Genomic DNA, 14,324 nt, shown 5'->3' on the forward strand with positions numbered 1-14,324 from the left:
ATATACCGTGGGGAAAGTTAGATGCAGAAAGCTTTAATTTGTAGCAGGCGCCAGAAGATAGATAAGTCCTCATTTTTTTAAAAAAAGCTTATTATTTTACCTGCTGCTTGAATGTGCTTGCCATGTACAGATTAGTCTCGCCCCCTTAAAACTTTGAAATGACAACAAAACCAAAGATGTATTTCAGGACTCGCAGACTGCGTGAGGGAATATCTCCTTTCAGCACCCATGCATGTTTAGTAAAAGTGACACCTCCTAAGACAGATCGATTAAAAGCTATTTGACCAGGGCTCAAAACTTGCAGTAAATTCTACAATGCATGTTTCAAAAGCATATAGTGCACTGTAGAGTAACTAGGCAGTTTGACGAGCGCTGTCTCAACATTATTTATATATACATGTGTACATTGCTGAGATCTCCCCGGAGACCGCGGCCTGGGATTGCTTTCACCTCGCCCTGTTAGGTAACTCTCTGATCTAGTGGGTAGCGAGGAGTCGGATAAAAGGACTGGTTGTGTGACTGTTCAGCAGGTAGTGGGGGACAATACCTGCGGGTCACAGCATCACTAACGGACCACTTTGTTTCAAGGTAAGCTGCTGGGAATTTTAATTTTGTGGGAGGTGGTATTTAAATAGAGAAGAGCTTTTAAAACAAACTGATTTGCAGCTGGGTTGGGTTTCTGACCTTAGCTTCCCCCTTGCTAAAACCTGATGATTTTTCTTAGAGATAGTAAGAACTGCAGATGCTGGAGTCAGGGGTAACGCAGTGTGAAGCTGGAGGAACACAGCAGGCCAGGCATCACCAGAGGAGCAGGAAAGAGTCGGGACCCTTCATCAGAAAATGAACTTCCTCTGATGCTGCCTGGTCTGATTTTTTCTGCCTATTTTTGAATCAGTTGGAAGAAGAAACGGGACTGTATTTTTGGGGAGTTTTAGATGAAAACACCACGTGTAAGTGAGTTTATTCGGACAAGAGAATTGCAGCAGTATATTTAAACTATCGACTGAAAACGAATTGGTACAATTCATTTAAATAGCGTCGAGGTGTGTGGACGCGAGGGTGGGCCGACGTGTTGATTCATGATTTCCTAAAAAAGAGGAACGTAGGAAAGTGATTGGAAAGCGTTCAGAGGTAATGAACGTAAGTTTTCTGCCCAATTGTTCAAGCATAGTTTCGAAATTACATAGCACGAAAAGCCAGTGAAAAGCCTGCATGCCCAACGAGAACAAAGACTGCAATACGCAACAGGTCGACCATCATCACTTAGAGGTTCAGGTAGGTGTAATAGGCGCCGACCACAGGGTCTGTTCCCCCATCTGAAAGTGCTACGAGGAAAGCCGAGAATTTTGCACCAGTAAGAAATGCCTTTGGTTTGTTTGGTGGACAGAGTCAAACTCCAATGATTGTTAAAAACCGAAAGAACCGCGGATGCTGTAAGTCAGTCACTGGAAAAGCTCAGCAGGTCTGGCAGCATCAGAGAAGAAACAAAAATCAGAATTAACGTTTCGGGTCCGGTTCTGAGGAAGAACTCAATAAGGAATGGAACTGATTAAAGTACCAGAATGAACCATTATAAGGCAATGCTAATTCTAAATATGCATTAAAAAAGAATTCTGAAGAAACTCAGCCTGTCCGGCAACTTCTGCTGAGAGCGAAGCAGAATTAACCTTTGCAGTTGCGTTACTGTCCAGTTCCTCATCTCAATGTTTTCAACAGCAAAGGAAAGTAAAAGCAAAGATTGGAGATGATTGTAACTAACTTTAACAAGAACAACTACTGAGTTAAAAATGATTTCATTGATGCTGTCTTATATACAAAGTGCAGTTAAGCTACTGAGTATGTGATATATTTTAAACAGTGTTTCTGCTTTAACATCTGTTATTTGAAAATGCCATTCTCTGGAATGCAAACTCAGAATAATGAGGTCGATAAATCTAATCGAGGTTCTCCTTCTTTCAGATCACCACCAAGACAGTAACATGCAGCGACTGATATTGGTACTGTTTGTGTTTTCTATCTGCTTCACCAAAGGAAGTCTCAAATCATGTCCGAAATTACCGGTGCAAAGAAATTTCACTCTCAGTGAAGTGAGTAGATGTTGTTGATTAGTTAGTTACGTGGCATCACCAATCCTGCTGTACCAATATGTTTTGAAGCTTTTAGAAATTGGAGAAAACAGTACTTATTAAGAAGAGTGAATAGCACAGTGCTTCAGCGCATTGTTCTTTCACTTCTGGGAATTGGATTTCACTCCAGCTTAGCCTGAAGAAACCAATTGTCTGCTGAAGGTAACAGAGGTCCTGTATGTAATATGAACATGCAAACATGTGAATTATGAGCAGAGAAGTAAGCCTTTCAGCCCACTCTGTCATCCAACAAGATCATGGCTGATCTGATTACTCCACATTCCCTTTGATTTCTGATAAACTTTCACCATTTCATTGAGAATCAATCTACCTCTACCTTAAAAATATTCAAGGAAACCGCCTTCATTGCTTTTTGAGAAAGATGCACCATCCTCTTGTCTCTGTCTTAACTAGGCAACCACCTATTCTTAAACAGTGACCCCTAATTCTAGATTTTTCCACGGGAGCAAATATCCACTCTGCATCGATCCTGCCCAGATCCTTCAGGGAAATCTGTTTCAGTCCAGTTACTTGTACTCTGCTAAACTCCAGCAGATACAAGCCAGGCCTGTGCAACCTTTCCTCATAAGCTGACATATACTTTTGACATATTAGTCTGGTAAACATTCTCTGAATTGTTTTCTTTGCATTTATGTCCTTCCTTAAATAAGGAGATTAATATGTACATACATTCTATTAGCTTTCCTAATTACATGCTGTACTTTATACTAAATCTTCGTGCTTCATATTACTCAGTCCCCTTTCTATTTCAGGGCCCTGCAATCTCTCACTACTCAGATATTATTCTATAGTGTTGTTCTTCCTACCAAAATGGCTTATTCCACATTTTTCCACATTACTCCATTAGCCTGATATTTGCCCGCTTGTGTAGCCTGTCCATATACCTTGTAGCCTCCTAATGTCGTCTTTATAACTTACTTTCCTGTTTATCCTTGTTTCATTAGCAAACTTAGAAATTATACCTTCAGGGCTTCAGTAAAGTAATTTATGGCATAAGTTGAAGTTTCAGCACCCATCTCTGGGTACACTATTTGTTACATCTTTACAACCAGAAAATGATGTATTTATATACTTTCTGCTTTCCTGTTAGCTAGCCAATTTTCTTTCCATGCCAATATGTTACTAACAAACCATGAGTTCTTTTGCATTCCACAATGACTTTTAAAGTGGCATCTTGTCAAACGCCTTCTGGAAACCCAAGCTCGGTCCATCTACAGGTTCTTTTTCCACAGCACATTACTGTCTCAAAGAACTCCAACGATTTGGTTAAGCATGATTTTTTTTTTAGTTTTATTGTAAAGCAAATGAATGAGAAAGTTGAGAAAACTTTATTCCATATCTGGCTATATTACATTTAAATCAATAAACTGTACTGCCTAAAACGGTTAACTAATGTTGTCGAGCATTGGCATCTTTTATGTTAAGAATTGTAATATTTACACCCAAATAAATGTAGAAGGTATCGCAAAGCACACTAATTGACTGCAGTCACTGCTGAAAGATATAATGTAGTAAAATATAACATATTATAAAGGATATTGCATATAGAGCAATTAATGAGACTTGTATTTGTTAGATATTGATGTTGATTTGAAGAAACGAAATGGCAAGACTCTGCCACATCATTAGATGACCATTTTATAATCCTGAATCCATGCTAAGCTGTGGAGGACAAATTCCACCATAACAGATAATGAAATTTGAATTTAATAAAATCTGAAATTAAAACCATGTAACCATTGCTGCTGGTCTTAAAAACCTATCTGGTTCACTAATGTCTCAGTAGGGAAGGGCTCTTAGCTAGTCTGGCCACATATGACTCCAAACCCACAGAAACATGATCTCCTGTAAACTGCCCGTGAAATGGCCTGGAGAACTAATCAACTCAAGGGTAATTAGGAACGGACAGCTAATGTCAGCCTCGCCAGTGATTCTCGCTTCCCATACAGTAATTTAAAAAATAATTCCCTTTGTTTCACTTCACAATTCTTCTTGATAGGAAGGAATCCACAGTTTTCTTTTGGATTGGTTTTGATTTTTTTGAAAAACAAATTTGATGACCTGCAAGGCATAATTTACAAATTTTTGTTTAGTGTTTGGAAAGACCTAGCAGTTGTAGCACATTGTTAAGTAACAATTGGCTTTTTGGATGGAAGAAGCATTCAAGATGATTTATTAATATATCATGTACTGCGCATGAACTGTGAGCTTGATGTTTATGACTCAGCTAATTTGAGGGGGGAAAATAAGTGAAGAAACAAAACACATTTCAGAGGTGGAAATCTAATTCCAGACTCTCATATCGCTCAATGAAGTGGATAGTTTGTTCGTGGACCATACTGTTTCTACGAGTTTCCTTTTGGCTTTTAAGGGGTTGAAATATCATGCACACCTTAGAAGGGAATTGAAAATTATTCTGGGCTTCCTAGGGCCAAGAATTCCTGCTGCTCTGATTAGAAGAAAATCTGTTGTGATAATTACAACTGTCAACTCAGTGGTCATGTACCAAACTCTGCAAGATCATATGTGGACCCAACCAGTGAGACATCTCTGAATTGTTTGTATCGAACAAAACTGTTAACTAATGTTGTCAAGCATTGGCATCTTTTATGTTAAGAATTGTAATATTTACACCCAAAAAATGTAGAAGGTATTGCAAAGCACACTAATTGACTGTTTGCAGTCACTGCTAAAAGATATAATGTAAAATATTGCATATTATAAAGGACATTGCATATAGAGCACTTAATGAGACATGTATTTGTTAGATATTGATGTTGATTTGAAGAAAGGAAATTGCCAGACTCTGCCACATCATTAGATGATCATTTTATATTCTAATAGGATGAGGGTGTTGCTGGCTAGGCCAGCATTTATTGCCCGTCCCCAACTGCCCTAAGGGCAGTTCAGAGTCAACCACATTGCAATGGGTGTGGAGTCACATGTAGGCCAGACTAGGTAAGGATGGAAGTTTCCTTCCCTAAAGGACATTAGTGAACCAGATGGGGTTTTCAAACAATCAGCAATGGATTCATGGTCACTGTTAGATTCTTAATTCCAGGTATTTTTTCCTGACTTCGAATTTCACCATCTGCCATGGCGGGATTTGAACTCAGGTCCCCAGAACGTTATCTGGTCATTCGTCGTGTGGAGATGCAAATCAGTCCATTGGCAGAGTTGGAGGTAACTGCTACTAATCCTCCTCACACCGAGAGGTGCTAGTATTTCAGATAAGCATGGAGAAGTGGGTGTTGGAGAAGTCCCTATAGAGATTCGTAACCAGCCTGACTCATGCAAATGTTGCGTCCTGTCTGCACTGAACATAAACTTGATGACCAACAATGGGATTATGCTCTGAGATATTTGGATGATTTTTAACTACTAATCTTGAAGCATGCTGTCCGTATGACTTCCCTACACATCTTGATCGAAAGGGACTAACTTAAAACATGGAAGACTGTTGACAACGTTTTATAATTGTCACTGATTATGAATTCCTTTGAAGGCCACAAAATTCCACTTGGACTCAGAATCTAGGTTAATTGTTCAAAACCCTTTGCAACATACATGCCACCAACCATTTTGGCAAAAAATATTGGTCCCTCGTGATAAAAACCAAACTCGCTTTCTCAAAGGAGTGCATTTTTACATTTATATGCATGCCAGTGTTATACAATTGTATAATTCAAATTTAAGGGTATTAAAAATTGCAGTGATTTTGCTGAGTTCATTTTATTGTCAATTTGTAAATAAAAAAAGGAGGTAATGATGTAGCCTCAACGAGAAACATACGGTTGTACCAATTGGCAAACATGCCAATTCTTGGGGTAATTTTTGAAATAGTGACATGAAAAGCTTTTTAAAATTGAAGTTGGTTTTGTTCCATTTTATAGTTGCCGTCGCAAGGATGGCTTGCTCACAAAAATATTTGTAAGAAATGTGCAGTTTTTTTTAAACACGTCTTCATATATGTTCAACCAGATGTATTTTAATTCTGTTCTCAATGCATGTTTTTCAGAAACTATGTGTCTCACATAGATGATCTTCACATCCTGCCCCACTAGTTCAGAATCACTGATCTGGGCTGATATTTCAGTGCAGTACTCAAGGATCATTGTTTTGCGATACCTTTTGGGTGAATCAAAGCTGCAACTTCCAATTCAGGCAGACATAAAACATACCATTACACATTGAAAATCAGAAGGGATTTCTTCCAGTGTTCTAACCAGCAATTATCCCTCAAACAATTATAAAAGGATGCGTTTGATTGCTGCAATGCAACAGCTTCGTGCAAATTGACTGCTGTGCTTGGCAGTGATCATATTTTAAATAGTAATCAACTATGTGACGTCTGAGATGATCTGAAGTATGAAGGGTAAACAGGGAATGAAAGTTGTTTTGATATTATTGTTGAATTTTAGGTGATGTTGTTTACCTAATGTTTAACATTTTGCTTTTCAGTTCATGGGAACATGGTATGAAATTAAAGCACTTTCTACACGTTTCCTGAGAGGAAGCTGCATCACACACACATTTGCCAAAAACTCTAATCTTTGGATCAACGTTAACACTACCGAGAAGAAGTAAGTATTCCAGAAATAAAGGGAAAGTGGAGCAATTGGTAAAAATCGTAAATCATTTTGTAAACACACGAAATCATTGCAACAATAAAAACAAAAATATTGCCTGAATTGGTTTCAGTCAGTCAGTTGACTATTGAATATTTTGAAATGTTTTCATTTTTATTTTGGATTTCCAGAATTGCGGTATTTAATCTCTGCATGTTTGTTATAACAGACCCGTTAATAAATCTACTTTATTAAGAAAAGTCAGGCGTTCTGAAGAAGCTGTTGCAGTTAATTTGGATTTTATTTGTCAAGATGCAAAAATCAGGTTTTGTTCTGTTCAGATGTAAAGCCTAATCTGTCAAATGATATTGATGGAGTTGCTCAAAGCAATTGTAACATCATCAACAACACAAATAGTTCACACTTATCTAATATTTTAGAAGTATTTTTAAAAACCAAAACATGACCATACAGAGACAAAAATTGAAATTGAACTAAAGATTGATTCAGGTCACTAGCCACTTTCATGGAGTGGGAGAGAGAGAGAGTTGAGAAGCTTTAGGGAGGGAATTCCAGAGGTTGACATTTGGAAAACTGATGGCACACTGCCATTGGGTGATCAGAAAGAGAAAATTGTATTCAAACTTAAATGGAAGGATGGGATCTGCCAACAAAATAGACAAGAAATTGGAGGATGTCATTTTTTTAAGCAGTGAAATTAATCAACCAAATGGTTTCCCGATGAAATTAGTGTCCGAATTAGGAGTAAACATGTTATGAAGTAGTGCAAAGAAATGTAATGACCTTTCTTTGCACTACTTCATAACATGTGGATTTAATGGTATTTCAGGAACAACGTTTTGCAGGTACAAAACTTTGAAGATGGCAAAACAAGTGGATCAGACGTTCTCTTTCTGAAAATACGCACATGGGATGGTAGGCTTTATAAATATGAGCCAAGGAAGGAAATTATGCTAAAGCTTAACTCACTAGGTGGCCTTGGTTAAACTACCGCATCCATTTTTTAGCACAACACTTCAGCGTTTATGCCCAGATTTTGATATGAATGCAGGGATACTAGAATGTCGCCAGGAATGAGAGATTTCTGTCATGTGGAGACACTTAAGGTGAGATTTTTCAGAGACTTATTAACTAAAATGTTTTAAAGTTTTAGTTGGGCAAATAAGGAAGAACTGTTTCCACTGAGAAAAAGAACTACAGGTAAAATGAAGAGAATTTTTACCTAGCAAGTGGTTATAATCCACGATGCACTGCCTGAAAGGGTAGTAGAAACATTTTCAGTAGTAACTTTAAAAAGAGACTTAGATATATGAAAAAGAAAAAATGCATGATTACGGAGAATCTTACATTTCAATGATTAGATATATACAATTATAGATATGTGCAATGGATGGTATAAATTAAAAACTTTTATCACAGGATTTGTCTCATGGAATATGATCAGAAAAGATAATTAATTTAAGGTAATTATTATGCAATGAGAATATGAAGTAATCAAATTGAATAAGAAAAACACTGTAATATTATAGAAGCAAATGCATTGTCACACTGATTCAAATGTCAGAGAATAGCTGACTGTTTAATAATGGTGATTTGGTAAGTTTCAGTGAATTGCTTTCTGTAAATTTATTTTCAGGCTTTTGGGGAAGATTGTTGGATTAATTGTTTACTCTTGCAGTTTATTTAAGACACTTTCTTCCTGCCTCATTTCCTTTGAATGTGCCTGAAATCAACTTGACAACTGCTGCCATCTTTATTTTCTGCAATAGACTGTTATTGCCTTGCCCTTCATCACTAAGACTTCTGAGTCATTCATCATAGAATTCCTAACAGTGTGTATTCAGGCGATTTGGGCCATTGAGTCCACACCAACCTGCCAAAGAACATACCGTCCGAACCCACCCTATCCCAGTAGCCCTGCATTTCTTATGGCTAACCCACCTAGTCTACACATCCCTGGGCACCATGGGTGATTTAGCACGACCAATCCAGCTAACCTGCACATGTTTAGACTGTAGGAGGGAACCCACATAGACACAGGGGGAATGTGCAAACTCTACACAGACAGTTGCCAGAGGGTGGAATTGAACCCAGATGCAATGCTGATCACCGAGTCACCGTGATGCCCTTTATTGCATATGATCAATTACAGGACATCATTGCTGAATCACTCGTCCCTTGGAACCATCTGTATTCAAAACAGGTTGCCAATGCCCTCTGGGGTTTATTGATTCACTTCTGCTCAGAGACAGTCTGAACATATTTTTTAAATTCAGGTTACGTAATGGCAAAGATGGCAATGTCAAAACAGCGTCATTTTATGATCAAGGACAATTATTAATATCTTTTGCATACATGAAAAATTGGGAAAGGATTATTTTGTACACGACACCATTTTTGAAAAACAAAACAAGCAGTTCTAGAGCTATGAGACTATGGGGCTAGTGATGGCCTAGTAGTGTTATTGTTAGATTATTAACCCTGAGATTCTGGGATCTGGGGTCAAATTCTGCCATGGTGGATGGTGGAATTTGAATTCAATACAATCTGGAACAAAGAGCTGATTGTTATTGGTTTTTGGGTGATACGGTGGCTTGGTGGCTAGCATTGCTGGCTCACAGCACCAGTGACCCGGGTCCGATTCTACCCTTAGGAAACTGTGTGGAGTTTGCACGTTCTCCCCGTATCTGCGTGAGTTTCCTTCAGGTGCTCCTGTTTCCTCCCACAGCCCAAACGTGTGCAGGCTAGGTGAATTGGCCATGCTAAATTGCCCAGTGATCAGAAATGTGTAGACTGGGTGGGTTATTAAGGATGGGTCTGGGCGGGATGCTCTGAGGGTCAGTATCGAATTGCTGGGCCGAAGGGCCTGTTTCTACACTGTAGGCATTCTATGATTGATGATAAATCCCTTACATGTCCCTCAATCTCCATTTTTCCAAATTTCAGCCAGTAATCAACAGCTAGTGGTTGAGAAGTGTGGGGAACTGTCTTTATCTCAGCAATGCAACACCCAGACTATTTTAAAGTAATGACATCATTCCCACTGAAGTTATAGATGTCCTCTACAAGAAATAAATGGATTAAATTAAGGAAAACATTCTGAAAATCATTCAGCATTACAGAGCTTTTCTGATTGTTGAGAAACATCTTAATTTTGTCGTTCAAGCTGTGCCTTGATTTAATATTGTTAAATTCACTTCTGATTTCTTCAAAAATACTGACCAAGATAAATTTTTGATAAACTTTTTTCTTTAACCTCTCTATCCATCTTCTTTGGGGGGAAAAATGTACGGATATAGATTCTGATTCAGTCATTTGGCTCCATATGTTATAGTTGCTGGAGAAATTGTTTTCCCCCTGAGTATTGCAGCGGAGCATTATAACAGGAATTGATTTTTCAAGTCACAAAGCTCATAGCAGTGTGTTCACTGAGCCAGATCTGGTCATGTTGTATTTCTGAGATTCCAAATTGTTTCATCAATATTAGGTTACAAAATGCTGAAGTAAAGATCATTCACGTATCTTTTTAAAAGTTAAAAATTGTATTGTGTGCAGGGACGATGGTAAAAGAATACTTTACATTGGAAAATTAACTGTTGCTCGTCTGAACGAATCAGCTAATCTTCAAGTACGGTGGGCAGACGGTAAGTACAGAAAAAAAAATTAAGCCTACTTTCATCGGTCTAAAACTCCTGCCAGTTTTTCATTAAACCCAAAAACACATAAGAAATAGAAGCTGAATCAGGTCATTTGGTCCATTGAGTCTGCTCGAGCATTTGACTATAGGTGATATTTTTCTCCTGCCTTTTTGCTTCAAAACTCTTGTTCTCCTTACTGACCAGGAACCAATCTATCTGTAAAAAGCACACTCAATGACTTGGCCACCACAGCCTTCTGTGACAATGAGTTCCACTGATTCACTACCCTTTGGCTCAAGAAAGTTCTTCTCATCTCTGTTTTAAAGGGTTATCCCTTCACTCTGAGTCTGTGCCCTTGTGTCCTAATCTCTCCTACTAGTGGGAGCATCTTCTCCATATCTGCTCATTATCCTACTCGTTTCAATCAGATTCCCCCTCATCCTTCTAAACTTATTGAGTATGGATCTAGAGTCCTCAACTGCTCTTCATGTGGCAAATCCTTCATCCCCAGGACTATTCTTGTAAACCTCCTCTGGAACCCCTCCAATGCCAGCATGTCATTCCTTAGATATGGGGGCCCAAAGCTACTTAAAATATTCCAAATGTGGTCTGACAAGGGCCTCATGCAGCATCAGCAGTACATTCCTTTTATGTATTCCAACCCTCTTGAAATGAATGCCAACACTGCATTTGCCTACCTAACTGCCAACTGAACCTGCATGTTAATCTTTAGAGAATCCTGAAGTAGGACTCCAAGTCCCTTTGCGCTTCAGATTTTCAAAGCCTTTCCCATTTTACAAAAAATAGTCTTTGCCTCTGTTGTTTCTAGCAAAGTGCATAACCTGGCACTTTCTCAAATTGTATTCTGTATGCCACTTCTTTCACCACTTGCCTAATTTGTCCAAGGCCTTCCGCAGCCTCCCCAACTTCTTCAACACTAACCTGTCACTCCACATATCTTTTTGTCATCTGTAAATGTAGCAACAATGTCCTCAGTCCTTTTGCCCAGATTGTTAAGATATAACATGAATAGTTGTGGTTCAAATATGGACTCTGTAAGAACTCTGCTCGTCAATGGCTGCATTCCTGAAAAAGACCCCTACTTTCTGCTTCTGCCAGTCAGCCCAACCCCAACCCCAACCCCAGTCCCTAACCATGTTGGGTCTTATTTAGCAGTTTCTTGAATTGTACCTTGTCAAAGGCCTACTAGAAATCCAAGTAGATCATGTCCACTGACTCGCCTTTGTCTAACTTGCTCATTAGTTCTTCAAACAACTCTAACATATTAGCCAGGCCTGACCCTTTACTTAACCAAGCTGTGCTGACTCAGCCCTATTTTACCATGCACTTCCCAGTACTCTGCAATCTCATCCTTAAGAATGGGCTCTTAAAATCTTACAAATGACCAAGTGCAGGCTAATCGGCATATAGTTTCTTCGCATCTGCCTTCCTCCCTTCTTAAACAGTGGTGTCACATTAGCCATTGTCCAGTCACTTGGGACATTCCCTGACTCCAGTGATTTCTTAAATATCACCACCAATGCTTCCACAATCTCTTCAGCTATCTCCTTGAGAACATTGTGGTGTAGTCCATCTGGTCCAGGAGGTTTATCCACATTCACAGATTATTGCTTCCCTGGCACCTTCTCCTTAGTGATGGCCATGACACTCACATCTGCTCCCTGACTCTCTTGAAGTTCTGGTTTATTGTTGGTGTCTTCAACTGTGTAAACTGATACAAAGCACAAATTCAGCTCCTCTGCCATTTCTTTGTACTCCATTACTACTTCTCTTACCTTATTTTCTAGTGTTTCAATGTCTACTCTAGCCTCTCTTACCTTTTTCTATATCCAAAGAAAACTCTTGCAATCTTTCACATTACTACCTAGCTTACTCTCATATTTCATCTTCTCTGCCTTATTGCTTTTAGTTATCTTCTGTTGGTTTTTAAAGGCTTCCCAGTCCTCTAGCTTCCCACTAATCTTCACTTCATGGCATGCTTTTTATGCTATCCCTGACTTCCCTTGTTAGCCATGGCTGCCTCATTCTCCCCTTGTTATGTTTCTTCTTCTTTGGGATGAATTTCTGCTGTGCCTCCAGAATTATGCTGAGAAACTCCTGCCATTGCTACTCTACCAACTTGCTTGCTAGGATTTCCTTCAAATCAAATCAGTCCAGCTCCTCCCTCATTCTTTGTATCTACCTTTGCCGAAGTGTGACACTGTTACTTCTAAATCAATCTTCTGCCTCTCAAACTGCGGGGTGAATTCTATCATTTTATGGCCACTGGCACATAGGGACTCCTTCACCCTCAGCTCTCTAATCAAGTCTGGCTCATTACACATCACTCAGTCCAGAATTTACCCTCGTGGACTTGACCACAAGCTGCTCCAGAAAAGAAAATACATTCCACAAATTGCTTTTCTTGAAACCTGGTGCTGATTTTCCCAGTCCACTTGCATACTGAAGTTCCCATGATTATTGTAAAGAGAGGCACAATTACGTACTTTTTCCATATCCTGAATTATTTTCTTTCCAACATCTCGAATATTGCGGGGAGGCCTGTTACCAACTAGCATCAGGCTCTTTTCCCTTTGCTGTTCCTCAACTCTACCCTCACAGATTCTGCATCTTCCGACTCCATATCACTTCTTGCTGTGGGTTTAATTTCGTTTCTTACCAACAAGACAACCCTGCCTCCGCTGCCAGCTGCCTGTGCTTTTGATAGGATGTGCATCCTTGGATATTTAGTTACCAGCCCTGATCCCCTCACAGCCATGTCTCTGTGATACCCACAACATTGTCCCCGCCAATTTCCATCCACACTAGAAAGTCATTTGCCTTGTTTCATATACGATGTGAAGTTGCGTCTCACACCCTCAATCCTGTGTTGACTGCCCATGTTCTCATAGTTGTCCTCTTATCTGCTGTGCCTGAAGTTAGCATCTGGAAACAGTCAGTAATCTCTGTCGTATTACTTGTTCTGAAGACTTTAACCTCTGCTGAGTGCCCACTCCCCACCCCCAATATTTTCTATAATTTTCAGTGCAACTGAACTCCTGCCCTGCCCTAGCTATGCAACTCATAAGGACAGTGGAGCCAGTATAATTCAGGTGCAGCGTGACCATCAGAACCCTTTGTCCTTCCCCAGTATTGGTGCAAATTTCCCAAGAATTCAAACTTGTTTCTCCCATACCAATCTTTTAGCCACTCTTTGTCCCTATGTCAACTTACTCGTGGCTCAGGTAGTAATCCAGAGATTATTTCCTTATTAGTTCTGCTTTTTAAATTTAGCTACTAGCTGCTCAACATCCCACAACAGACCATCTTTCCTCTCTCTATGTATATCGTTAGTGCCTGTATGAACTGATCTTTTCCCTCCATTCCAGTTCGTCTGGTCAACCACATGTTGAAGTGAAGAGCGGGGATCTTGCAGCTGCTCCTCAGATTGCAGGCTTAGTTAAGGATTTATTATAGTGTTTTTTTAACAGTTTTACAGTTACTTTAGTTTACGAATGTAAGTTGTTCTTCCATCTTGTTTTATTAACATTCAAAAAAAGACAAACAACAAAAAAATCAATTTTTTTAAACACACTTTTTAAAACCCTTTTTTATAAGGACCTGCAGTGAATGGCTGAGTTTTTAAGTTCTGAATTCAGAAATTAAAAAATGTTTATTTAAAAATTTAAAAAGTGTTTTAGAGGTTTTTTTTAATATTGCAAAGATATTTTTGGAAAAAAACTAAACAGTTTTTTAAAAAAATATTTTTTAAAAGTAAGGAGTTGTGTTTTTATTCTGGAGAGTCCTTCATGTGATCAGCTCAGGAGAAGATTTATTTTTCTTCACGTAAATTATTGAAGAGGAATTGTTTTTATTCAGTTAATCAGCCAAGTGGATGATTTTATTTAACTTTATATATTCTTATTTATAAATATATATATTTTATATTC

At 38.8% G+C, this 14,324-nt stretch overlaps 1 protein-coding gene across 3 annotated transcripts in view; it reads left to right on the forward strand.

Moving 5' to 3' along the window:
- The first annotated feature begins 455 nt into the window (after positions 1 to 455).
- The window catches only part of LOC125457544 (apolipoprotein D-like), a 28,357-nt gene continuing 14,488 nt past the window's right edge, over positions 456 to 14,324 (forward strand). The window contains exons 1-4 of one of the 3 annotated variants that reach the window (XM_048541887.2): positions 456 to 588; positions 1,960 to 2,087; positions 6,609 to 6,730; positions 10,292 to 10,380. In XM_048541887.2, coding sequence (XP_048397844.1) covers positions 1,980 to 2,087; positions 6,609 to 6,730; positions 10,292 to 10,380 — 319 coding nt within the window. In that variant the 5' untranslated portion in view covers positions 456 to 588; positions 1,960 to 1,979. Of the gene's footprint in view, positions 589 to 689; positions 951 to 1,157; positions 1,276 to 1,959; positions 2,088 to 6,608; positions 6,731 to 10,291; positions 10,381 to 14,324 lie in introns of those variants that run through there. The other 2 variants (XM_048541888.2, XM_048541889.2) reach the window with 2 other exon arrangements.

The sequence above is a fragment of the Stegostoma tigrinum genome, chromosome 14 (assembly GCF_030684315.1).
Source record: "Stegostoma tigrinum isolate sSteTig4 chromosome 14, sSteTig4.hap1, whole genome shotgun sequence".
Lineage (NCBI taxonomy): Eukaryota > Metazoa > Chordata > Chondrichthyes > Orectolobiformes > Stegostomatidae > Stegostoma > Stegostoma tigrinum.